The 24,982-nt window shown below is 48.5% G+C and overlaps 2 protein-coding genes across 4 annotated transcripts; one reads left to right on the top strand and one right to left on the bottom strand.

Moving 5' to 3' along the window:
- Window positions 1-1,098: 1,098 nt before the first annotated feature.
- Window positions 1,099-10,611, top strand: TAF9B (TATA-box binding protein associated factor 9b). 3 transcript variants are annotated; one of them, XM_058813985.1, is made up of 8 exons: window positions 1,099-1,167; window positions 1,254-1,335; window positions 1,907-2,043; window positions 2,837-2,971; window positions 3,626-3,707; window positions 4,440-4,553; window positions 4,975-5,131; window positions 10,402-10,611. In XM_058813985.1, the coding sequence occupies exons 1-8, from the start codon at window positions 1,117-1,119 to the stop codon at window positions 10,538-10,540; spliced, it is 897 nt and encodes a 298-aa protein (XP_058669968.1). In that variant the 5' UTR covers window positions 1,099-1,116; the 3' UTR covers window positions 10,541-10,611. The 3 variants fall into 3 exon arrangements, with proteins under 3 accessions (XP_058669968.1, XP_058669970.1, XP_058669969.1); XM_058813987.1 differs by lacking the exon at window positions 10,402-10,611 and having other exon boundaries at window positions 4,975-5,319; XM_058813986.1 differs by lacking the exons at window positions 1,099-1,167; window positions 1,254-1,335; window positions 1,907-2,043; window positions 3,626-3,707 and having other exon boundaries at window positions 2,142-2,971.
- On the bottom strand, window positions 6,584-24,982 carry KIF4A (kinesin family member 4A). Its single transcript, XM_058813983.1, has 30 exons — window positions 24,860-24,982; window positions 24,666-24,780; window positions 23,840-24,030; window positions 23,534-23,623; window positions 22,811-22,977; window positions 22,551-22,645; window positions 22,252-22,371; window positions 20,438-20,613; window positions 19,931-19,992; window positions 19,133-19,268; window positions 18,630-18,688; window positions 18,346-18,451; window positions 17,646-17,711; window positions 16,921-17,103; window positions 16,431-16,534; window positions 16,080-16,224; window positions 15,115-15,225; window positions 14,578-14,661; window positions 13,896-14,009; window positions 13,588-13,743; window positions 12,937-13,031; window positions 11,772-11,901; window positions 11,064-11,234; window positions 10,598-10,705; window positions 10,333-10,410; window positions 10,149-10,250; window positions 9,355-9,504; window positions 8,465-8,581; window positions 7,738-7,860; window positions 6,584-7,237 (listed from the first exon to the last, which is right to left on the bottom strand). Exons 1-30 carry the CDS (start codon window positions 24,980-24,982, stop codon window positions 7,061-7,063), a joined length of 3,654 nt encoding a protein of 1,217 aa, XP_058669966.1. The 3' UTR covers window positions 6,584-7,060.

The raw sequence follows: 24,982 nt of genomic DNA, 5'->3' as shown, positions 1-24,982 counted from the left end.
TGTGGAAGAGCTGCTCTCCCCCCCTCTTTCCTAAAATGAGGAAAGAAAATTGGATTTAGTTTGTTGTCGAAGGTCAGTGTCTGGAATTCCTCCTCCCTCCCCCCTCCCAGGATGTTTTTGTGTAACACACTCTGACTCATGGAAGTCAAATGACTTGGCCTGGGAGCTGCCTCAGCACAGGATTCTGGCACAGGCATCCCGTGCTTGCCCCTCGTGCTGGGTGAGAGTTTTCCAGCTCCTCCAGGGCTGCTGGAGCTGTGGGGCTGCTCCTGCTCCCCCAGGCTGGTCCCAAACCCCGGGCAGGGCTGGGATGTGTCTCTGATCCAGGTGCTGAAAGCCTGCCTGGGTGTGCATGGGGAGCACCAGAGCACAGGGCAGATCAGAGGGAGCAGCTCCTGGTTTGTCCTCTTGGTTTGTCCCTGTCTCTGAGGAGCTGGGATGGGAGTCCCCAGCCCATCCTCTTCCTCCAGACCTGGCTGCAGTCCAACCATCCCGGCTTACAACACATTGCAACTGCTTCTGTAACACTGGTGATTGCCTGCCCAACAAAATCACAACAAAACTTTATTTTTGGTTCTGTTTTGCCTCAGAAAGTGAGAAACTTTGACAAAGCTCATATGGAATGTGCTCTAAGTGGTTTCCAAGTCCAGTCAGCTGCTAAGAAAACCAGCTTTAAAAAGCTTTTAAATTTGCTTCCAAAGTGGAACCTGTTATTTTCCGAACAGCAGGAACACACTGTCATTTTTAGTTAATCCTGGGATTGCTGGCATTTTAAAAAGTGACTTCAGAGCTATTAATGAAATAACAAAACACCCCCTCCTGCATCACCACAGGGCAAATGGGAGGCACTGGTCTGTCTGCAGCAGGGGAAGTGGGAAAACAGTCACTTGAATCCAGCAGATTTGGTCTGTGCATGTTTGTCCTCATGAATATTTATAGAAAAGTGAATTTCTGACCTGCAAGGCCGCATTTCCACGGCAACCCCGCTAGGCCGCGTCTCCATAGCAACCCCGCTAGGCCGCGTCTCCATAGCAACCTCGCTAGGCCGCGTCTCCATAGCAACGCCGCCCTCTGGATTGCCGTGGCCGCGCCCTTTGTGTCACATGACCGGAAACGATGGAGGCGGCCAAGATGGCGTCTCCCAAGAGCGCCCCTAAAGACGCGCAGGTACCGCGGGGCGCGGGGGGATCCCGACGGGACCAGGGGGCACCGCGGGCTCGGGGGGCTGAGCGGTGCCTGTGTCCGCCCCGCAGGTGATGGCGCAGATCCTCAAGGACATGGGCATCACCGAGTACGAGCCGCGCGTCATCAACCAGATGCTGGAGTTCGCCTACAGTAAGCGGGGCCGGGCGGGAAGTGCGCGGGGAAGCCGCGGGTAGGGCAGGGAAGCGGTGTGTGGGGCAGGGAAGCGGTGTGTGGGGCAGGGAAGCGGTGTGTGGGGCAGGGAAGCGCTGTGTGGGGCAGGGAAGTGTTTTGTGGGGCAAGGAAGGGTTGTCTGGAGCAGGGAAGCGCTGTGTGGGGCAGGGAGTGCTCTGTGAGTCCGTGTTTCCGCGGGGGCTCCCCTGTCAGACCCGGAGATCTTTTCCAGCTGTAATTCTGTGACTCTTTAATCACAGAATCACAAACCCAGCATGGTTTGGGCAGGGGCACTCTCCTCTATCCCAGGGTGCTCCAAGCCGTGTCCAGCCTAGCCTTCGACACTTCCAGGGATGCCGGGGCAGTCACAGCTGCTCTGGGCCCCTGTGCCAGGGCCTGGCAGAGAAGAATTCCTTCCCTTTATCCCGTTATCCCGTCAGTGCTGCCCCGGGCGCTCTGAGCAGTACCCGCAGAGGTTCCAGTGCCAGCCAGGACAGAGCAGGGTGGGGCTGGGGAGTGTTTCATGAATCTCAGAGCCCGTTTCCCCCAGGATACGTCACCACCATCCTGGAGGACGCCAAGATCTACTCGAGCCACGCCAAGAAGTCGAGCGTGGACGCAGACGACGTGCGGCTGGCGATCCAGTGCCGCACCGACCAGTCCTTCACATCGCCCCCGCCCCGCGACGTGAGCGGCTGCCATGGGCGGGGACACACGGGTGGCACAGGGACATGGGGATGACACAGGGCTGGGGGTGGCAGCAGGACATGGGGCTGGCGCAGGACACGAGGATGTGGCCGGGACACAGGGATGTCATTGGGATACGCGGATGTCAGCGGGACACGGGTGTCACTGGGACACGAGGCTGGCACAGGACACAGGGATGAGGCCGGTACATAGGGAAGTCACTGGGATACAGGGATGTGTCCAGGACACAGGGATGTGGCTGGGACACGGAGATGAGGCCAGGACATGGGGATGTGGCTAGGAAACAGGGATGAGGCCAAGACATAGAGGTGTCACTGGGACATAGGGATATAACCAGACACAGGGATGAGGCCAGGGATGTGGCTGGGACACTGGGATATCACTGGGACACTGGACTGTGTCCAGGACACGGGGATGTGGCCTGGACATGGGGATATCACCAGGACACAGGGATGAGGCAGGGACACAGGGATCTCACGAGACAGAGGGATGTAACTGAGACACAAGGATATCGCTGGGACACAGGGATGTCAGGGGGACACTGGAATGTCATTGGGACATAGGGATGTCACCAGGACATGGGGATGTGACTGGACACAGGGATGTGACTGGGACACTGGGATATCACTGGGACATGGGGATGAGGAAGGGACACGGGGTTGTCACCAGGATACTGGGATGTGCCCAGACACAGGGGTGTCAGTGGGACACAGGGGTGTCACCAGGACACAGGGGTGTGCCCAGACCCGGGGCTGTGGCCGTGTCTCTGCAGTTCCTGCTGGACATTGCCCGCCAGAAGAACCAGACGCCGCTGCCGCTGATCAAGCCGTACTCGGGCCCGCGGCTGCCGCCCGACAGGTACTGCCTGACTGCCCCCAACTACCGCCTGAAATCCCTGCAGAAGAAGGTGAGGATGGCTCAGGGACTGGGGATGCACCCCTGGGGGGGTGGGAGTGGTGTTAAATTGCAGTTTTCCACAGCTGTGAAAGGTGGGGGTGAATATTGGCCTGTGCACGCCAGCTTGGAGGTCTCCAGGCTGGGTTTGCAATTTGTTGTTGGTTGATTTTAAATGGAAGTTTTGAAATGTGGGAAATTTTAAAATGTGGGAAAATTTAAAGTTTGGGAGTATGGTAGTGTTAAAGAAATACTGCAAAATCCCAGAATCACTGAGGCTGGAAAGGCTCTCCAGGATCATCAAATCCAACCTGTGCCCAGTCCCCACCAGAGCACTGAGTGCCACATCCAGTCATTCCCTGGGCACCTACAGGGATGGGGACTCCCAACACCTCCCTGGGCAGCCCCTTCCAGTGCCTGCCCACCCTTTCCCTGAAGAAATTCCTCCTCATGTCCAGGATAAACTGTCAGGTTTAATGTCAGGTTGTCAGAGGCACAAGTCAGGCTTTGGTGTAGATATTAAAGAGTATTTTTGACATCCACCTCAGTTGTTTCTGCTTTAGAGGGAAAATATTTCCTTTGCTGGGAAGCCCTGAATGCCTCACTCTGGGGGGACTTTCCTGTTTATTCCAGGCCATTCCCTGATTCCCTGGCTCTCTCCCTACAGGTCTCCTCCACAGCAGGCAGGATCACAGTCCCTCGCCTGAGCGTGGGCGCCGTGAGCAGCAGGCCCAGCACTCCCACTCTGGGTAGGGAACAGCTCCACAGGGGATTCCCACCTTCCTTTTAGTTAGGAAAAATAAAGAGGAATAATTTAAAACACTTTCCAGCCTCTGAGGGAATGTCAGGGATTGCCTGACCTTATATTGTTTGACAGCATCAGAAAGTTAATTTCATAAATTGATCTTTATTATTACAATAATATTTAAGTGTAAATGCATTACAGGTGTTCTGTATTTGTGATAAAGTCTTTATTTAACAGATTATTCAAGAACTTCACTAAAATTTAGGCTTAGTTTCCTCAGTGTCAGTATGATGCTGAATTAAATAGCAGTGGGGAAATATCCATTTTTAAAAGGATCTTAAAATTTACAGCCATGCCCTAAAAGTTAGTGTGTTTATAGTCTGGAATTCTGTAGGGCTGGGATAAATGCAGGAAAATGAACAAATGTGCAGCTCTGATGGAAATGGAAATCTGTTCCTTAAATCTGGTGTGTTTGTGTTCCTGTGCATTCCCACTGTGTCTAATAATTATTAATATTGTTAATAATAATATCATTAACATAATAATTAATACAATAATAACAATTAATAATATGTTAGCAATGTAATAATAACAACATTAATAATAATATGATGGTAATAATAAATAATAATATAGTTACTATTAATAATATTAATAATTATTCCATTTGGGAGGGAGTTGTAGGAGTGTTTCTGGATTTATTTTGATTTATTTTGGTGGTTTGTGTGAAACCCAGGCACCCCCTCAGCCCAGACCGTGTCGGTGTCAGCCAAGGTGGGCGCGCCGGTGTCGCTGGCGGGGCAGCGCTTCACGGTCCAGATCCCGTCCTCACAGCCTGCTGGGAAATCAGGTACTGCTGGGGTTCCTGGGGCTGGAACAGGGGTAACCACACAGCCACAGCCTGCTTGGGCTGCCAGGGAGAAGCTCATCCATCCCACCCCCTGCCGTGTTCAGAGAGAGCTTCCATGCTGGCCTGGAACACTTCCAGGGATGGGGCAGCCATGGCTGCTCTGGCCAAGTTGATGTGGGAATTTCTCCCCCTGTCCCTCATTGCAGGAACTTCCAGTGTTAATTCCCATTCCCAGCACAGCAGTGGCAGCCAGAACATCCCCATCCTGGGCAGCTCCTCCCTCCCTGGCTCCTGTTTCCCTCTCCCCCTCGTGTCCTCACCCCTCCCTCCAACATTTCCCCATCCTCCCTCTTGGGATGAGCCTGGAATAACTCAGGGATTGCTCCAAGCTTTCAGTGACCCCTTTCCATGATTCCCACAGCCACTCCCACCACACCCACAGTGCAGAACGTCCTGATCAACCCCTCCCTGATTGGCCCCAAGAACATCCTGATCACCACCAACATGGTCCCGCCCGGCGCCGCCGACCCCAACCCGCTCAAGAGGAAACACGAGGAGGACGACGACTACGACGCCTTGTGAGGGCCCTCAGCCCTTCCCTGGGATTCAGGGAGCCTTTCCTGTGGGATTCATGGAGCCTTTCCTGTGGGATTCATGGAGCTTTTCCTGGGGGATTCAGGGAGCCCTTCCATGGGATTTACACAGACTCCAGGGGGTGGGAATGGGCAGGAAGGCCCCGTTTGGGCCTTGGGAGTGTGGAAATAAAGTACAGAGTGTTTGTAACCTGGTCTTGGTGTCTTGTGCACACCTAGGGGAGGGAGCAGGGGCTTTTATATATATATTTATATATATTTTCCATATTTTTAATGTACTTTTATATTACTTTCTATATACACACATATATATATTGTTTATATATATATATATGTGTGTTTCGTGTATATATGTTATATATTTATCATATACACACACATGTAATTGCCTTGTACACTCAAAAGTCTCCCAGACACTTTTTAATATATGTACATTTGTCTATCCACATACATATTTATATATTAATGTATATATGTATGTGTGCACACATACATAAAATATATATAGTGTGTAGAGAGAATACAGAGTAGTTAATTATGCATACAAACACTTCATATATAAATTGTATTTCATGAATTAAGTACACATTCTAAAATAAATGACAAAATCCTGTGCTATATAATGTGAAACATATATATTTTATATAATAATATATAATATTGTTATACAAAATATATATATAATATTATTACATAATATTATTGGGACAATCTTCTGTTAGGGCCTAAGCCCTCAGAACTTCCAAGTTCATTTAAATCACTGGGAAATACTTTACAGCTCTCAAGGCCTTCAGACTTGGAAAGCAGAGTGAGGGGGATTTTGGGAAGGAATTCTTCCCTGTGAGAGTAGTAAAGCCCTAGCAGAGGATGTCCAGAGAAGCTGTGTTTGTCCCATTCCTGGAAGTGTCCAAGGCCAGTTTGGACAGGGCTTGGAGCAGCCTGGGATGGTGGAAGTGGATGATCCTTAAGGCCCCTTCCAACCCAAACCATCCTGGGATTCCCTAAATTGGCAAAGCCCTCATCCAACAGGTAAATAAAGAGAATTCTCAAGTCAGGGAAACTGCTGCCCAAATCCCACATCCCTGTACATGTCTCAGGGAGGGGCTGGGTCACACCCATTGGCAAGAGGGAAAAAATAAATTTAACAAATTTCCATTTATCAACTTCTCTTCCTGCTGACATTCATAACTTAGGGCTGAGGGCAAGGAAAAGCAGCAGGAACTTGTTTGGGGTGTCTGGACAGAAAGACCTGAGCAGGTCCCAGTGACAGCAACTACTGGACTGGTTTTAAGACAAAAGTTAAGCACAGAGAGCCCAGGGGAGGCTTGGGGGGTGTTGCGCACAATAATTCCAACTCCAAGTCAGGTTTATTTAGTAACTCCTTTATTGAAATCACAAACCAGAGTTAAAATTCCTACATTATTCACATAGGTCAGGTTTCTAAGTTCATTGAATAAACACAGTCCAGCAGCTAAAGGGGCCAGAAAAACCAGCAGCTCTGAACTGCTCAGGCTAAGACTTCAGTCAGGGCCTTCTCACTCCATGGCTCCCCCAGGGCAGCTGGACAAGTTCCTTCAGGCTCATGGGAAGAGGCAGGAGCAGAGCTCCAGTGCAGAGACAAAGCTCTCCAGATTTCAGGTGAAACCGTACCCAGCGTTCACAGCTCAGCAGGAGGGAGGGAGCTGGGAACACCCACCTGGAAAATCACCTCCATTCACTCCAGGAATTTCAGAGGAAAAATTCTTAACCCCCACCTGGCCCCAACACACAAATATTTACAGAGACATAACAAAGAAAGAAGTTTGGCTCCCTTGCTGAGGGCAGGAGCTGCTGCTCCAGCAGGAGAATCCAACTCCCTCAAAAATCACCAGGAATGTGGCCTAAAGGGATGGGAAAAGCTCCAGGACAGGTAAACTACTCCTTGATGGGGGTGCAGCCTGAGAAGAAGCTGATGTTGCTGCTCAGCATCCTCTTCTTCCTCCTCCCAAAGGGGTTCTGGTTCTCCTGGGACTCCTCATCCCTCCCAAGCAGGGAGGCAGCAGTGCTGGGAATCTTCAGGAGCACCTCCTGTTCTGTGAGGTCCTGCAGGACCTGGGGGAAAGCAAGGGACAATCTTTGGAGTTAGTCACAGCTGGGGTGACCCACCAGAGGCAGCAGGACACCAAGTGCCAGGCCAACTTCAAGAGTTGCTTTTTTTACTCAAGTCAGGAAAAAGACAAAATTTTTCACAAAATATCAAGATGCAGGAGGCAGAGATAGCAGTTGGAATAGTGGGCTCCCATGGAATAAGAGAACTTGTTTAGCTGAGGTGAAATGAGATGTGCCAGGTCAGAGAGGTCACTGTGAATGTGGACAGACAGGATTTTATCCTGCAAGCTCCTCACTTCCCCTCTCTCCTTGCTGAAGGTGCTGCAGGGAAACGTGGCAAGCTCATGGCATCATTTCAGTGTGGGAACTGAGGAATTCAGCACACTCTCAGCTTCCACACGAGCTGCCTGGAGCTGTGCAGAGTTTTCCAGCAGCAGCTTCTCCTCTGGGGTGATTTCCCTCCAAGACCCTGACTCAGCAGCTCTGCTCTCCCCTGGGAGTACCTTGTTGGTTGGAGTGACACACACAGGCTGGAAGAAGGTCTCTTCTGCTTTCACCTCCGTGGGGTCTTCCAGCTTCAAGGACCCCTCTGAGTCCCTTTTGTGCTCCTCACATGTTGTGGTCTCCTGAGGGGCAGCAGAGGGTGAAGCTCTTACAGAACATCCTTCCCTTCCCACCACAGCCCCCTGCTCTCCAGCTGGGAAGTTTTCCACAGCACAGGATGCTGCAGCTCAGACTAGGCACTAATATTTAGAGCACTATGGGATGTCCCTGCTCCACATCTCAAAATTCCCACTAGGAACATCAGTTTCTCATGGACCTTCCTGCTGCTACAACCCCCTCCCCCAAACCATCCCTTCCATTCTTAAAAAGAAATCTGGGAATGAGTCAGGGTTTGGTGTTGTCTGAAGCCAAAGACAAAACTTTAATTTATTTAGTCAAAAAGGAAAAAGGAAACTTTTTATCCTTAGATTTGAGGAAGAGAAGTGGGAACACGAAAATCTTTGCTGTGAATCTCCAAAATTCTGTCCTGATAGGCAGAGTCTGGTCCTGCAGTGGAAAATTTTCCTCAGTTACCAGAGAGGCACTAATTAGTGACATTGACAGAGTTTCAGCAAAGTGCACTTGCTCTGCCTGGACAAACTATGCTTGTGTGGGAATTATCCCTTCCTCCAGCTTTGCCCCTGCCCACATGCAGCCCCTGTGCCCCTCAGAGGCAGCAGCACTCACCAGGCCCCGCTCCCTGTTCCTGCACGTGGCCGCGGCGCAGCTGCAGCCGTCGGTGCATCCCAACTTCTGCCTCCTGCAGCCACACTGCCTGTTCCCACAGCGGCCCTTGCACGAGCACTGTCAGGGAGGGAGGGGGGATCCAATGGCCAGGATGCTCCTGGAATGCTCCAGGTCCTGCCAGCTGTGGCATCTCAAGGACAGCGACAGCCCCAAGCTGCCCCTTGTGCCATTTCACTGCATTTTGCTACATCCCAGAATAATTTTCCTCCTAATATCCAGAACAAAATCCTTCTACCTACAGATCCATCTTCAGGATCTACAGGAGAAGTACCTTCAGTTACCCAGTGCCTGACTTGAGGTTATGCCAAAGGATCCCAGTCTCTGGGCCACACTTCCACAAGAAGAGGGAGTCCCCACCCCAAAAGCCTCAGGAATTTTTTGAGTCACAGGCTGAAGCTCCAGACTGACACAGACAGATGGAAGCTGAGGCTCTGTCAGGACTGCAAGCTGCAGGTTCCCAAAGGAAGCAAGGATCCACAGCAGGCCATCCATTTTTTTGTTTGTTTTCCCCCCTAAAATTGGCTCCCTGGATGGATGTGGCTGCTGTTGGGGCTGTTCCTAAAGCAGAGGCCAGCTCAGACACAGGCAGCAGGACAGAACATGGGAGAAAGTGACTTGGACAGGGAAAACCTGTCCAGGAAAGTCTTGCTGACTGCAGACAACCTTTGCTGTGTCTGTGGCAATGTCCCAAGTATCCCCAGGCACCCAAAAAACCCATTCCTGCCACTTAGAGAGCAGTGGGGACACCACACCTCACAGCTCCATTCCAACCCCTGCACACAGCAAGTGATTCCCTAACAGACACTGGATCAAGGGCAGCTGGATCTTACCCCCATGAGGTTTTTCCTGGTTCCTCTGCCTGCTTTCCCAGGAAGCCAGTCAGAATCCTCCAGCTCCCCAGGGTCAGAGAGCAGATCCTCCACATCCACCTCAGGGCTGGGCGCTCGGGGCTTGGCTGTCGTCTGCCGGCGGCACTTGGGCTGCAACACAGGAGCACCAGGGGTTAGGCCACCAAAAACCAGCTCTGTTTCATTAATAATATTAATAATGATTACATTTTAATAGGGTTTTATTAGGGTTTTCAGAGTCCCTCACAGCCAAGAAGGTTGTGGGGTGAAGGAAGGAAAAAAAAGATCCAGTTATCCAGATTGAAATTTAAACTACTGATGACAAATCCTTGGAAGTCTGAGTTGTTGACACATCACATGACAAAAAACAAATGTCACACTCCTGTCCAAAGAGTTTTTAATAATTTCTTCCTCCCAGCACTAAGATTTGGCTCCATGCAAAGCAGCAAAGTTGGCTGTGAAACACGTGCCTTGCTCCATAATTTAAAGACTGGGCATGTTACGGAAAAACAATCTAGATTGTGAAGGAGGATACAGAGTCAGAACTACAATGAGGTTTGGGGGTTTGTTTGCCTTTTTTTTTTTTTCTTTTAATAAAAAAAACTAATGCAAGGTATTTGAGTCTGCTGGAAAGGACTGAATTAAATGAGCAGAATTTCAATTAGAGAACAAGTGCTTGGTAAAAGCAGCTTAGGAGAATGAAAACCACATTATCAACAGCCAAGATGAACTCTGGCAAAGAATTCAGGTGCAAAACAATCTGTGCAGCCTCTTACTTTGGGTGGAACATAATCAAAAGAAGAGTCTGGAGACTCAGGTGGCCTTTGCTGGATGTGCTGGATCTTCTGGCCACTGGCAACTTGGAGGAGCAGCAGTTTCTGTCAAAAGGGACAAGAATTAGCTCTGCAAAATCATCAAACCCAGCTGCCATGAGGCTCTGGTGTCTGTACAAGGCTCTACCTGTTTCAGAGTGTCATTTTCCCGGAGGAGTTCCTGGTTCTTCTCACAGATCTCTCTCATTTTTTTCAGCTCTTCCTCCTGTTTGCAGGACAAGAGGAAATTTGTTTCATTGCAGATAAAGAAGAGAAAATCCCCAGGGTTATTCCAGCCTGCACAGCAACCACCTCATGCAGGCTTCTGCAAAGGGAACACAGAATCCTTCTCCTAATTCCACACAATCCTTCTCCTAATCCCAAAGGATCCCAGCCTCCCCCAGCCCCTGCACCTGGAACCGCAGTCGCTCCTGCAGTTGTTTCTCCTGCTCATTCAGGGAATCTTCCAACCTCTTCTCTGCTGCTTCTTTCTGCTGGAATTGGCTGAGCAGGTACAGAACCTAAAGATAAACAGGGAATAAACAGGGGTGAATTCCTGAAAGGAGCACTTGGCATCAAAGTCCAGGCTCAGGGAAATTTCCTGCCACTTCCAGCACAATTCCACCCTGATCTATTTGAAAAGTGATTTTGTGCTCAGGTGTAACCTCCTCATTTAAAGCAGGAGGAAAGTTACTGAATAAACCAATTTACTCAGGATAAATACAGAGATTTTGTTGGCTTTGATTGAACCATCTGCAAAAATCCAACAGAATTTGAGCTGATATTCAGCACCAGCTTCATTTCAGCATATCCTCCTTTGCCCTTCCCTCTGAGCAGACCTGGAGATCAGACTCCAAATTTCCATGAGCTGTGATTCACCTTTTCCTGGTGTTGCTGTTCCTGCACCAAAATCTGATTTTGGAGCTCTGCCTCCACCTCTGCCATGTGGTTTCTCTCTTCCATGAGCATCTTCTGCACATCAGAGCAGCTGGCCTGGCTCTGCTGCAGGCCACTCTGCAGTTTGCTCTCCCGCACTTTGGAGGAGACCAGCTGGAAAACAAGAGCAAGGCATGGCTTGGGACAGGGATAAACCAGGGAGCTGAGGGTCTTGTTCACTGTTCTGAATTCACCTCCCTTCCTGCAGCACTTGGAATATTTTCCTTTTCACCCTTCTCCTTTGATTTCCAAGCACCAGGGAACAAGAGGTAATTTTGTCCTTCAGTTGCTCTTTCCCAGATCCCACAATACTCCAATTTTTCTTTTTTCCATCTCAATACCAATTCCACTGCTTCCCTGCTTGTTCAGAAAGTATTTTAGATACTTTTTCTTCTCTTCCACTTTCGAAATTTGCCTTTTCCCTTTCCTATGCAAGCATCCAGACCCTCATCTATTCCATCCCCCTCTTCCCTGCTTTTCAGATTTCACTCCCCCATGCAGGTTACTTTAATCCAAACTTGAGAAGGGAACAAACCTCATCCATTACAAGAAGGCTCCACTCAAATTCCTTTGGTCACTTCCTGTTATTTGTGGCTAAGCAGACTTACAGCCTTTGTTTTCAGGGATAAAAGAGAAGAGCCCAGGGTTTACCTCTGCCAGGAGATACTTCAGAGCACATTTGGCCTCCAGGAGGGTGGCAATGCTGTCCCAGTGCTGCTTGGCCCGATCTCCATTGTCTGCATCCAGGAGTTTCTGCTGCAAATCTGCTATCTGGGCACTCCTGGGGAAGAATCCATGGATTTGGGGTTATAACACAGGAAAAAACCAGGGCTGGTTTCTGGGCTTATGTGACTGTTCCCAGAATATTAAATAAAACAGTATAAATTGAGATTTTTGCTGCTCAGTGGAGCACCTGGAGCCTGCATTGCTTCCCTGGGGAGTTCTGCCTCCACTCCACATTCCCAAGTTAAAAGTGGAGGTTTTTCCCCCGGAGGTGCTAACTAACAGCTCAAAACACTCAGTCCAAGTGCCTGAGCATTTTCCCCACATTCTGGAAAAATTCCAGACAGGAAAACCCACTGAAAGGGGTTTGGGCGTTTCACCCCCTAAAAAGCCATTTTCAACTTATTTGGCCTCTTTGCCAGTAGATACTTGGCCAAAAACCATTCCTCCATGTCTTCCACCATTTGTTATAAATCCCTCTGATGGATGGGGTGTTGGGACCAAATTTCCTTCCTGAAACATCCTATGAACCCCAAGAATAGGAAATTCTTGGTTCTGTAAAAATGGATTTTTGCATCAAATTTGGCATTTTGGGCTTGAACAAAACAAAGACAAAACTTCAGATGTCACTCCCTATCACCCTGTGTATAAAGATGTGGATTTTTGGTGTAATTATATCTCAGTTCTGTTTTCAGTTACAATTTACCATGGGGGATGTTTTTCATCTGTGGAGACACATCTTGGCCACCCATTCCACCAAACACCAAAGGTGCTCCAGGTAGCATTGGAAGGCTTTCCTTGCTGACACCCAGTGTAAATATGATTAAAGACCACAGATGCAGAGCAAAAAGGGTTGTCCATCAGTATTAATCAGACTGTAAAGATGATCTTGAAACTTGGAGTTTTGGAAAAAGATTTTCAGCACCTGTATTTTCACCCCAATTTGATTGGCAGTGGCTCTAAAACAATTAGATGGGTTAGGGTGCTGGTTAAGCAAGCACAGCAATGCAACTTCTCTTGTACTGGGTGAAAAGGCTTTCCCTCATCATTGCAGTGTCAGCCTGTGTGGATGAGCACTGGGGCAGTGCCTTACCTGAGCTCCATCTCTGTTTGCAGGCTCTCAATCTGCTTGGAGACAGAGACATCCGTGTCCAGAGCCTGCAGCTCAGCCAGGCAGTACGTGCGCCTCTGCAAGCACAGCACACAGGGATGCAGGGCAGCAACAGGGGAGGAAATCACACTTTTACAGATATTCCAGCCAGGAAAGCCTCCAGGCATCTCCCCACAGCTTCAGTTCCATTGTTCCTCCCCAAAAGCCTGTGCTAAGGGGAGTGAGCCACTCACATCCCTCAGAATCCTTGAGGTTGGAAAAGCTCTCCCAGAGCGTTGAGTCCAACCATTCACCCAACACTGACGGGTCACCCATGTCCCCAGGTGCCACATCCAGATGGTTTTTGGACACTTCCAGGGATGGTGATTCCACCACTTTCCCTGGACAGCCTGTTCCAAAGCCTGACTGCCTTTTCAGGGAAAAAAATTTCCCAAATTCCTTGAAGTAACAAGTTCCTTCAGCACCTCTTGTTCCTGACATTCAGAGGATGAAAACATTAACCCTTTCTCCCAGAAAGGGTGGGATCCATCCCCACCTTCTGAGGGAACAGGCCAAGTAGGAGAGAGAAGAATGAATCCAGTATTGCAGAACAGCCAGAGGAGTGGGGTGGGAGAAGAGGAATTTCCCTCTTACCCGCAGCTTTGGAGGGGGGTTTTCTCCAGCATCTTTCTTCTCTTTCAGCTGAAGGAGCTCTTTTGCAAGGATTTTCCTGTCCTCCAGCAGGTCTGCCAGGTGTCTTCGAGCTTCCTCAGTGCTGACAAGAACCTCGACTTCGTTTGCAAGCCAGCTCTGGAAAAACAACCCCCAAAACCCAGTGGCTGAGCTCAGCTCCAGGACTGAACCCTTCTGAAAAATCCCACTGCAATTCCCACCAAGGCCAGCAGCACCCACCCCAAATCCCAGTTTGCCCAGTGTAGGGATGCAAAACCACTGTTACCCACCTTAATTCGTGTAGCAATTCCTTCCATGCCCCGATTTTGGGTCTCCTTCCGTTTATCTGCCACCTCCTTCTGCCTCTGCAGAGCATCCTTGAGGCGTTTGTTGGCAGCTGCTGCCTGGAAAAGATTCCACAAGGAGCTGAACAGGGACTGCAAATCATCTGCTACAGCTGGAAACACCAGGGATTCCCAGCCCAGGGCAAACACTGGGACAGTGACAGCACAAGGTTAATAAATCTCAAGTTATCCTGGTTTAACTCAAGGATTCCTGCTCTTAATTTATTTCCTTTGCTGCCATTCCTTCTTTAAAAGAAAAGCTCCTCCTGTGCCTGAAGATAGAAGAAAACACCCAAAATAAGAGGTTGAAGATGAATTTCTTTTACAAAGCCATCCTGAAAGGATTCTGAACTGCAACCTTGTAGATCCACCACCCAAACTCATTCCCCACTTCCAACCTTGGGCATGGATTTGCCACCTGGCCACCCAGAGCCACTTGGTTTTTAAGGAGCAAATTTAACTGGGATCCCTCCAAAGCAGAAATGGGGATTTCTCTGCAGTGAGAATATTTTTTTCCCAGCCTCTAAACTTCCTTTCACAGGTTTCTGTGTATCCTGATCCTTCCTCCAGCCCCACTTGGCAGACTTTAGGGATTGGTTGGGATGTCCAGGAGATGTTGGCTCCTCACCTCCTCTGTTTTGCGCCGAAGGACATTGGCCTGCTTCTGGAAATCCCTCTCCAGCTTGAGGAGCTCATATTGTCTCTTACGGTCCTGCAAGGAGAAACAGCTGCTAAAGTCACATTTTCCACGACAAAGGAAAGGTTGCAGCCGCAAAATTCCAGCCTGAGCACCCCAGGGCAGCAATTGCTGTGACACTCCAGGTGTTTTCTGGCCATTGCACTCAGCAGCTGGATTTTATTGACCTGCATTATCCATCCATATGTCTTTGGAAGTTTAAAAACCTCCCATGCTGAGGCCAAACCCTACAATTGTAAATCCTTCAAATATTGACTAATTTTACTGTCTGCTTTAGAGCAGAGTCACAGCTGTGGCAAGAGCTTGAAGATCTCCAGCCACAAACAAGTCCAGTGGTGAAAAGTGGCAGCCACACAAGCCAAGCTTCTCTTCAGAGCATTCCTAGTCCTTCCAAGATACTTCCCAGTTAAAGAAACCTTCAGGCATCCCTTTGGAGGGTGGAATAAACTGAGGGGCTTGTTTGCTCACCTTTTCCTTCAGCTGGATCACCTCCTTGTCCTTCTGCTGCTTCCACTGCCTGAATTTCTCAGTGTCCTCTTTCATCTGACGCATCAGCTGTACCCTTTGCTGCTTCATTTCCTGAAAGACACCAGGGGCTTGAAGAAATTTCCATGATTTACATCCTAAAGAGCTTCAACCTCCATTCCCCCTGTGCCTGCCAGGTGTGGGGAGTGGCAGGTGGGAAATCTTGCTGTGCCCCCACTCAGGACACTCTCAAAATGCTAAAATACAGGGGTTTTTGTGGCAAAAGTAGAGGTGGCCTTTGAGTCATAAGTAAAATACATGATATTGTACTTAAATATTTGTATAATTGTTAATCCTAAGCAGAATATGTAAAAATGTCTATTTGAACATGTTTCTTTAATTAAAAGGGGGAAATATAGGTGGCCTTTGAGTCATAAGTAAAAGATATGTATTGTATAGGTGGCCTTGCCCTGATAAGTCCCAGTTGTTCTAACTGGGCTGCAGCTGTGACTAATGAAGATAACTGGGATAAAAGGGGTGGGTTGGCCAGCCAGGGAAAGCCTTCTGGATGAAGACCTTTGAGGAGGGAGAGGAATCTGCAGAAGAAGAAAGTGCTGTGAAGAGGCTGCCCACAAGAAATCACTGAGAAGGTATGGGACTTTTGAAATATGATGGCAACACATAGGAGAAAAACCAACACAGACACAATTTAGGGAAATCAAAGAGAAATCAAATTATTTGACTGAGGCAATAAATTAGAAATGTCAGAAGATACTTTGGACTTATTTTCCTTCCAAATCTCAGTAGCCACCTGCCTACTGTAGTCATGTAGCCACAGGAATCTTGCCAAAAACTGCTATTTTCAGTCTGACTAAACAGAAAGGGGATTCCTGTCAGGGTTTTCTGGGATTCCTGTCTGGGATCTGCTTTGCCCACACTGGCTCAAGTCAGAGGTGCCTGTTGGTTACCCTGATCTCCTGGTTCAGTTTGGACACTGTGTGCTCTGTGGATTCCTTCAGCTTCAAGAGCTTGGATTGCTCATTCAGCTTCTTCTTGAGCTCAGTAATTTGTGCTTCCAGCTCCTGGAGCCTTTTTCGGCGCCGCTCGCTCAGCCTGGAGAGGAACAACAACAAACCCAAATGTCACCCCTGTCACCTCTGCTGCTGCTGAAAGCCCACAGGAGGCTTCTCTGCAGCTCCTGGCACATTAAAGGGACATTTTTACACCAAAAAAGAGCTTTTTACAGATCATAGAAGTGCAAGACATTGGATTTTCAGACACATTGACAGCCCCCAGAGCTGCAGGCAGAGCTGTCTTACTTGGCCTGGTTGATGTCTTTCTTTGCCATTTGCAGAGCAAGGATCAGTTCCTCCTTTTCCTTCTGCAAGTTGCTGACCTCCAATTCCAGATCCCTGATATTGGTCTAGAAAGGACAAGAAGAATAAATCTCCAAATAAAAACCTTGGAAAGAGACCCTGAGACAAAGCTTTAAGATTGAGAAACCTTGAAAAACCCAATTCCTTCACAGCAGGCTGCTAAACCACCAAATCCCAGAGCAGTGTGAGGGTCACAGGGGCTGGCCCAGCACACTCTGGAGCTTTGGTGGGCACAGAGTCACTGGGGCCATGTCCTGACTGAATTATTTCAGAGATGGGAGATCCCAGCACAGCAGGTAAAACTGTCCAAGGGAGCAGGGACCCAGCTCATGGAATAAGCTCAGATCAGAACAGGCACCTGAGGACAGATCTCCCTTCCCTCCCCAGCAGGAATTGGGGAAAACAAACTGACCAAGGAGGATTTCAGCCTTACCTCATACTGAGACTGAATGGGCCCCAGCTGAGTATCATTTTGAGACATCTTTTTGGCTAGGGCCTCTTTCAGAGTCAGGGCTTTGTTGAGCTCCAGCAGCTCCCTGGAGAGCTGTGCCTGGCGCAGGGCGTGTTGGGTGCTGAAGTCAGAGGCTCTCTTGGATTCCTGGGCCACTTCTGCTCCCTGCAGGAGACACAGCCATGAGGAGAGGCCAATCCAAAGCTCCTGAATTATTTCCACAGAGCACTTTAGATTCATTTTTATGTAAAAAAATTAGATATTCAGAAATGAGAACAGGTTCTTGACTGTGAACACATTGAGTTTGAAAGAGCACAGACAAGGGTGATGATTTATCAAGCATCTGGGTTAGAAAATGAGCAGGAGGGAGCTATAGGTGGCCTTGCCCTGATAAGTCCCAGTTGTTCTAATTACCAAAGAAGAAGAAGAACAGCCTTGCCTTTAATGGGCTGCAGCTGTGACTAATAAAAATAACTGGGATAAAAGGGCTGGGTTGGCCAGTCAGGGAAAGCCTTGAGGAGGCAGAGGAGCCCTGAGAAAGAAGGAACAATCTGCAGAAGGAGTCAGTGCTGTGGAGAGCTGCCCACAAGAAATCACTGGGAAGGTAAGGGACTTTTAAAATATGATGACAACAGGGAGCAGATAAAAGTGATGAGGAGATAAAACCATGCCCCAGTGAGGTGTGCACTGCTGAGCCCCTCACTTACACCTGGAGAATCCTGTTCAGAGTTTGGCAGCTCTGCAGCAGCTTCTGTGGCAGCAGCACTTTCACTCTGGTGGACAGAGAAAGAGAAAGTTTGGGTGAAAAGAGAAATATGAAATCAAATTAGGGAAATAAGAGTCTGTTGGCACACTATGGCAAAGCACAATGTGATCCTCTTCTGGCCAGAACCTCTCTGGAAAGAGGAGACCATCATCCTCCCCCTCAAGGAATATGGGGAAACTCCTCCATGTCTAGTTGGAAAAAACATTCCTTGAAATCTTCCCTGAACTCCAGCACTGAGATAACAGTAAGAGGAGGAGGTGAGAACAGAGGAATGTCCCATGAGGGAGAACTGAAATTCCTCCATTAGACAAAAGCATGGAAGTGTCTATTTAACAATCTCAGACCTCTGCAATTTGCATTGTCCATAAAAATCACCAAGTTTGGAACACTCCATCTAATTTAGGGACTGTAAATCCATGCCAAGCTCCTGTGTCAGGTTTTTCCATGTAAACTCCTCCTTCCCTTCACCCTAGGAGCAGCACAAGTGGCCTTTCTGCAGCATTACAGCACAACAGGACATTCTGAAGTGGATCTCAAGAGTCATTTCACATTTAAATTGCTGGGCTCCTTGAGGGAAGCTGTTGGAGTGGAATCCCAGATTTCCTGGGATTGTTGTCACAGCTCCCTGGGTTCAGCCTTACCTGCAGCTCAGCCAGCACCTGCTGCAGGTTCCTGATCACCTCCACATTTTCCTTGAACTCTTCATCTTCCACGGTCTCCACCATCTTCTGCAGATCCAACTTGCACCTGGAAACAGGGGAACAAGTCCATGCTGAGTTTGTGCCAGGGAAGAACAACTTTCCCCACTCAACCTCTGGATTAATTCTGGATGAACAAACTCCAGCTGGTTGGATCCAGTTTATCCCACTGAAAACACTGAATTCCCAAGGACATTATCCCAGGAGAAGGGTGTGGGGACACTTACACAGCATGGTGCTGGAGCTGCTCTAGTTTTGCATACATCTTCTCATTTTCTTGCTCTGTCTAGAGAAATCAGAATTGTAGAAGGTAAGAAGCCAGAAATCAGCTGATAATTTTCAGTAAAAGATTGGCAGTGTGAAAATCAATGCACTGAAAGATCTTTCATGGTCAGGGCCACCAGTCTGGATTTCACAGCATTTTTTCAGGGATAGACACTGCAGGCAATAGGAAAAAAGCAGAGTGGGGAAGGGAGAGCACAAGTGTGCAAGTGCTATTTAAAATATTAAAACAAAATATTTAAAGTCTTAAAAATGCTGAAAGATTCAGGTCTCCTTTTTCCAAAAGGAAACTAAAGGCCAACAGACTCAGGCACGTTTTTGGTTCTGACTGGTTTGGAATCAACATGAAAGGACCATTTAAGAGAGATTCTCAATATGTCATAAATACTGGAGCTGCTGTTGATTCACTCCCAGCAATTTAGAACTCTCCTGGGATAACTGAACTTACCAGGATGATCCTCTCCAGCATCTGTGCTGTTTGCCCAGCAGCCTCACTCAGCCCCTGGCTCAGCTTCTGGATCTCCTCTTGCAGGGATTGGTTCTTCTCCATCAGGGATTGGAGGCTCTCTGAGGGGGCCAAACCACTGCAACAACAAGGAGCAGTGGCTGTGAGTTTGGGCTTTGATACAGCATTGAAGTTACCTCCAAAATTATTATTATAATTCCTTAAATAATTTAAAATAAATACTCCAGAATGGCTTGGGAGGGAAGGATCTTAAAGCTGATGCAGCCCCACCCCTGCCATGGGCAGAACACTTCCCACAGACCAGGCTGCTCCAGGGTCTGTCCAAGCCTTGGACACTTCCAGTATGCAGGAAAAACCTCCAAACAGAGGTTGTGAACTCCATGTCCTTGGGTTTGGAACATGCCCAGAACACAGCACCTGCACAGCCCAACTCTGTCCCAGATCTTGTGTTTTAAGGGTAATGGAGGTGGAACTGCCCCCCATTTAGGGGTAGAGGGGTGAGGAGAGCAGAGATGGATGGGTGTCAGAGACAGGAATTAATTCAGGAGGTGTTTCCTGCTTCCTCTTTTACTTCCTGCAACAGATTTTTGCAATCATGAGGTGTTTGCTACAAAACTAAATATCCCATGGAATTCCAGTAAGGATGCCAAAAAGAGGAGGGAAAAAGCAACCAATTTATTCCCCCCTCACTCCACAGCACTGCCCAGAGCTAAGAGATCCAGAGACTTCTCTGGAGTGTGATAAATACACATCCAGAGGACATTAAATAATAAATCTTACTTGAGAGCCACAGGCAGGGTCCCTCCATGGGCCTGGAGCAGCAACACCTGGAGCTGCTGGACCTGCAAAGACAAATAATCATTGTTTGTGAATGTAACAGCTCCATGGATCCTTGGTATTCCTGACTTCCCTGCTCCATAATTCCCCTTTTACCACTGCCTGTGCAATGTGGTGTTGTTACAGTACTCCAAGTTATTTATTCCTCAAAAGGTTCTTCACTTCCCTCTGGGATCACCCCAGGGAAAACCCTTCCCCTCCCCTCGTGCTGGGCACAGGCAGGAGATGTCAGGAAGGCACCAAACCATCTCTGTATTTCTGACTGTGCCTGTAGCTCACCAGGCAATGGTTTATTGGGTGTTCACCACTTTTCTCTGGCTGCAGAAAAACTCCAAGAAATATCCTCACATCCCCTTCCCACAGAGACAGAGCAATGCACATGAGGGATGTTTTGCATTTTTTGTGAGGCTGTGCCTTCCTCTGGGGTTTGCTGAGGGGTTCCCCCAGTACCTGCTGCTTCAGCTGGTGCAGCTCAGCTGCCTGGGGGTCCACGTTGACAATGGGTTTGTTTTTGATCTTCCTGGCCCTGTCAGCATAACGCAGAGTGTTCAGGGTCTCCTCCAGGTTGGAATCTGCTGGGCTCACACAGGCAATCATCAGAGTGTGGCTGTTCCCACCCAAGGAGTCTGGGAAGGAGAAGAAACAATGTCAAAGCTGTCAGAGCAACAAGGACAGTGAAATGCCATGAGTGCATCCCCAAAATGCAGATTAAACAGCTGGATTTTGGTGCCACTTTACTTTCTCCTCTGCACACTCAGGACTGTTTTAAAGTGGGTTTTTAAAAGCCAAAGTCAGGGTTTGAAATCAAAGGTTTCACCCCAGAAGCCCCAGTTGTTGCCCTGATAAATAATTTCTTTATACCATTTCAGGCTTGGTTCTTTCAGGTTTGCCGCTCCCTAATAACAAGACCTCCATGAATATCCAGAATTTTCTCCAATTTAAGGAATTATTGGCAAAGAACAGATCACAAAGCTGCATGGAACTTCATCCTTTGGTTTTATACAAATGGGCTCTTAAAGCTACTGATCATTAAAAAAAAGGGGCCCCACATCCAGCCTAATCCAGGTTTTAATTAGGTACTTTCAGACATGGAAAATACTGAAGAGCTTTTGCAGCAAATTATGTAATTACCATCAAAATCCCAGTAATTTCATTACTAAAGCTGTGCCCAAATTAAAGGGTAACTTAAATAAAATGCATTGAAAGACAAATCCCAGCTACTGAAAAATAAAGACCGGATCTTCAGACTAAGAAAACAAATCCCAGGGAAGGCACAGACAGCTGGAGCTTCATTCTGGCTGTGACATCACCCAGGGAGTTGCTATAATTAGGGTACAATAATAGATCTCTGCTCCCAGACTTCTCCTCCTCCTTCTCCCCTGTGGGAACACAGTTGCAAAAGAAGAGATTTTGGTGCAAACAGAAGGGGGAGATGTGGGAACTCAGACCATCCCTCTGGATGTCCAGAGTTGCCCAGAACCCTCTTGGGGGCTTGATTTTGATCCTTCTAAGGAAGTGCCACCTGTGTATGAGGACATGAGAGCCACACAAGTTAGAATGGTGTGAGAATGAAGTGTTCACAGGGTGAAAATGTAGATTTTAGGATTTTTGGCATAGGGGTTATAAAGACAAGATGAAGGAATGAGAGTCTATCTCATCCTTCTTTCTTCTTCATGTTCTCCATTTTCTGCTGTGATGTTGGCACTTTGGGATTGGTTCAGAGTAGAAGTGCACTGTCTAACATAGGTGATAGGCATTGGGAATTAAAAGTAAATATGTTATATGTAGTTTGTAGTATAAAAGATGACACCTCCTCGGGGCAGGCAGAGTGCCTCAGACTGTCTTGCTAAGCTGACCTTGGCAGGGCAGGAGAAAATTTTTTACAGATAAGATAAAATAAACAATCTTGAGACTGAGAAATGAAGAGCCCTGACTCCTTCTTCAAGTGCCAGGCTGGGAAAAGAGACTTTCCAACTCTTCTCAGGGTCACTCTGACAAGCTAATGATCCCAACACTCCCCACCAAAAAATAAGCCCTGATTTTGTCTTGTTTCCTCCTGTCACACAAAGTGCGGGAGAGCAGGACTTGTTTTGAGCTCATCTCACTGCATTTGCAACCTAAAATAAGAGTCCAGGAAAGGCCTGGCTTCAGTGAGAAATTAAACAAACAAATCTCTTTGCAGCAGCAGCTCTGAGCTGGGGGTTTTCTCCTGCTTTATTTCAAAAGCACCTGTAAGTTTAGGCTTTGTCATCATCTTCTCTCACCTTGCAGCAGCCTGGTCAGCTTGGAGTCTCTGTAGGGGACAAAGCCTCCCTTTTTATTCTCCTCTCCCAGAGCACTGATGACATTCCCCAGGCACAGGAGGCCTCTGTTGATGTTGATTCCTGCAGAAAAAGCTCACAGTGAGCACAGCCACCTCAACAGCTCCAAACTCATTTCCTTCCCTTATTAAAAATTTAACAAGGTTAAAAAAAGCAGATTAAAGGATTAAAGAAGTGCTTTGCTCTTTTATTAACTCCCAAGTGAAAAGAAACCCAAACTCCACCAATCCCAGCCCAGAGACCTTCTTTGAGTCTGTCTCCCTCAGCCTTGGTCTTCTTCTGTCTCTCAGAGCCAGCAAGGTCTACCAGGTGTAACTTGCAGTGAAAACTGCAATTCCTAGGGCAGAAAGAAACTGTTTTACTCTCCCAGGTGGAAAAGGAGCAGCCCAGGAGCTGAAAATTCAGGGAGCCAAAACCTGAACTGCCTTGAGAAGCACAGCTCAGGACCAGGATGAGGAAAATTTGGGAAAGTAACTCTCATCAGCTGCACAGTGACACTCACTTGTCATTTTTCTTCTTTTGGTCAATGAAGATGGTGAAGATGGCATGGGATCTGGAGGACTGGGAATTCATGGCTGTGGATCCCACAGTTCTGCAGTTGTTCCCCTGCTCCAGGCAGGACACAGTCTCTTGGGCACAGGTGACATTTCTTTCTGTCAACCCCACAATCTGTAGCCAGGAAGGAAACATTGTTTATCCTCTGCTTCCTCTTCATCCCACCTGGGATCAGAAAAATCTCCCTGCACCTCAGGCAGTGCCAGCCCATTCCCAGGGGCCTGGAATGAAAACTCCCAGGAAAAACTGATTGTGAATATTTCATTTCAGGAACATGGAATCACGTCCTGATGCTGTTCCTAAACACTCCCCAGGTTTCCTCTGCCTGCTCCAGATCCAGCTGGGCTCTGGGATAGAGCCAGAGCTCCTCAGGGCTCCAGGGACAAATCCATGGATATCCCAGGCCAAGTTGGGGGCTGAGAGCTGTGCCAGCCACAGGAAGGGGCTGATGGGGAGGGGATTTGTGTGAATAAAATATTGCAGAGGCAGCTCCCAGGGGATGAGCAGGAGAGACTGGATGTGCTCCTTGGCAAGCTGTGCTTTCCCTGAGCATCCAACCCCCTGGATCTCTGTGTGCTGCTCCCACCACATGGATGATCCCCATCCCACTGTTTTGGGGATGACAGAAACTCCCACATGGGCCCCTCCTTCAGCCCCCAGCCCTGCAGACCTTGATGCCTTCCTTGGGGTCCTCCCGGATGCTGATGGGGGAGCGCTCTCGGGAGGGGCACAGCAGGTCCAGGATGTCCTCGTTGTAAATCTGGAGGCAGCAGAGGAGCAGATCAGAGTTACCAGCCAGGCTGAAATTAGGGCTAATTTAGCATCACATTTTATTAATTTCACCTTCAGGGAAAGACAGAAAGAACAAACAAAACCTCCTGGAGTTTTAGGGGTTGATTTAATCAATATCTGTTACCTGAAGGAGGTGACCTCAAAGCTCCCTTTATTCCTGACTTGATAAAAACCAAACTTTTACCTCCAAATAAGAAACTTTGAGGACGAAGTCCCAATCGTGCCTTTGCTGTTTCTCCTCAAAGAGCAGCTTGATGACCCTGGGGATGACCCCCACGCTGGGCTCATGCTCCTGGTTGGCAGTGTAGGTGCCTCCCATGGAATAGGTTTTCCCTGACCCCGTCTGTCCGTAGGCCAAGACAGTGGCATTGTATCCTGAGGGGACAAAGGACAGCCGGGTGAGTCACATGGAGACTGAAAGCTGCATTTCTGAAAACCACCCTTGCAGAAAATCATCAGCTTACACCAGCTTTAAGCATACATCACAGTCAGGAACATTGAAGGAAAAAAAAAAGGGCAATGAAAACTTCATAAAGCACAGAGAAAATTATTATTTCAGCTCTTTTTTAAGACTGGATGTTTTATTAGAGCTAAACAGCAACACAGCACAAATTCTCTGCCATCCCAGCTCCATTGCAGCATCCTGGAACAGGATGTTTATCAATTCATTGTGTTATTCTTAAGGAGGGAGAGGGACTTTTTATAATGGCTCGGAGTCACAGGACAAGGGGAATGGCTTCCCATTGCCAGAGGAATATTGGGAAGGAATTGTTCCCTGTGAGGGGAGGAGGCCCAGAGAAGCTGTGGCTGCCCCTGGATCGCTGGAAGCATCCAAGGCCAGGCTGGACAGGGGAAGATGTCCCTGCACATGGCAGGGGTAGCACTGGATGGGTTTAAGCTCCTTTCCGACCCAAACCCCTCTGGCATTCCATGAAAACTGCCTCAGAGCACATCCCCACCTCGTTCTGCAGAGAGGAACGGGCTCCAAACGGGCAAAACCCGGGACAAACCTTTGAAGATGCCACGGACCAGAGGCGACACCGCGGTGTTGAAAACCTCCTCCTGCTCCACGGACGGGTCGAACACGTAGTCGTAGGTGAAGGCTTTGTCATTGCCCACCACGACCTGCGGGCGAGAGGGACGGGGCAGCGCTGGTAGCGGCTCCCGGTAACTGCGGGACCCCCGGGATGGCCCCGCGGCTCACCTGAGGCTCGCCGGGCACGAAGGACAGGCACGTCTGGCAGCCCTCGCTGGTCTCCTTGGGCACCAGCGGCCGGCAGCGCAGCGCCACGCGCACCGGGATGCCCTTCTCGTCCTCTCGCATCAT

Source organism: Ammospiza caudacuta, chromosome 14 (genome assembly GCF_027887145.1).
Source record: "Ammospiza caudacuta isolate bAmmCau1 chromosome 14, bAmmCau1.pri, whole genome shotgun sequence".
Classification (NCBI taxonomy): Eukaryota; Metazoa; Chordata; class Aves; order Passeriformes; family Passerellidae; genus Ammospiza; species Ammospiza caudacuta.
Note: the sequence above shows the minus strand (reverse complement) of the source record. Positions and strands in the feature narration are given on the sequence as shown.

Coding starts and splice junctions, on each gene's coding strand:
- TAF9B (XM_058813985.1), top strand. CDS start 1,117: ATGGAGGCGGCCAAGATGGCGTCTCCCAAGAGCGCCCCTAAAGACGCG. Junction 3,708..4,439: donor GCCCAGCACTCCCACTCTGG/GTAGGGAACAGC, acceptor TGTGAAACCCAG/GCACCCCCTCAGCCCAGACC. Junction 4,554..4,974: donor ACAGCCTGCTGGGAAATCAG/GTACTGCTGGGG, acceptor TGATTCCCACAG/CCACTCCCACCACACCCACA.
- KIF4A (XM_058813983.1), bottom strand. CDS start 24,982: ATGATGCGAGAGGACGAGAAGGGCATCCCGGTGCGCGTGGCGCTGCGC. Junction 22,978..23,533: donor ACCCCAAGGAAGGCATCAAG/GTCTGCAGGGCT, acceptor TCCTGGCTACAG/ATTGTGGGGTTGACAGAAAG. Junction 16,535..16,920: donor CCATTCAGTCTCAGTATGAG/GTAAGGCTGAAA, acceptor TGTCCTTTCTAG/ACCAATATCAGGGATCTGGA.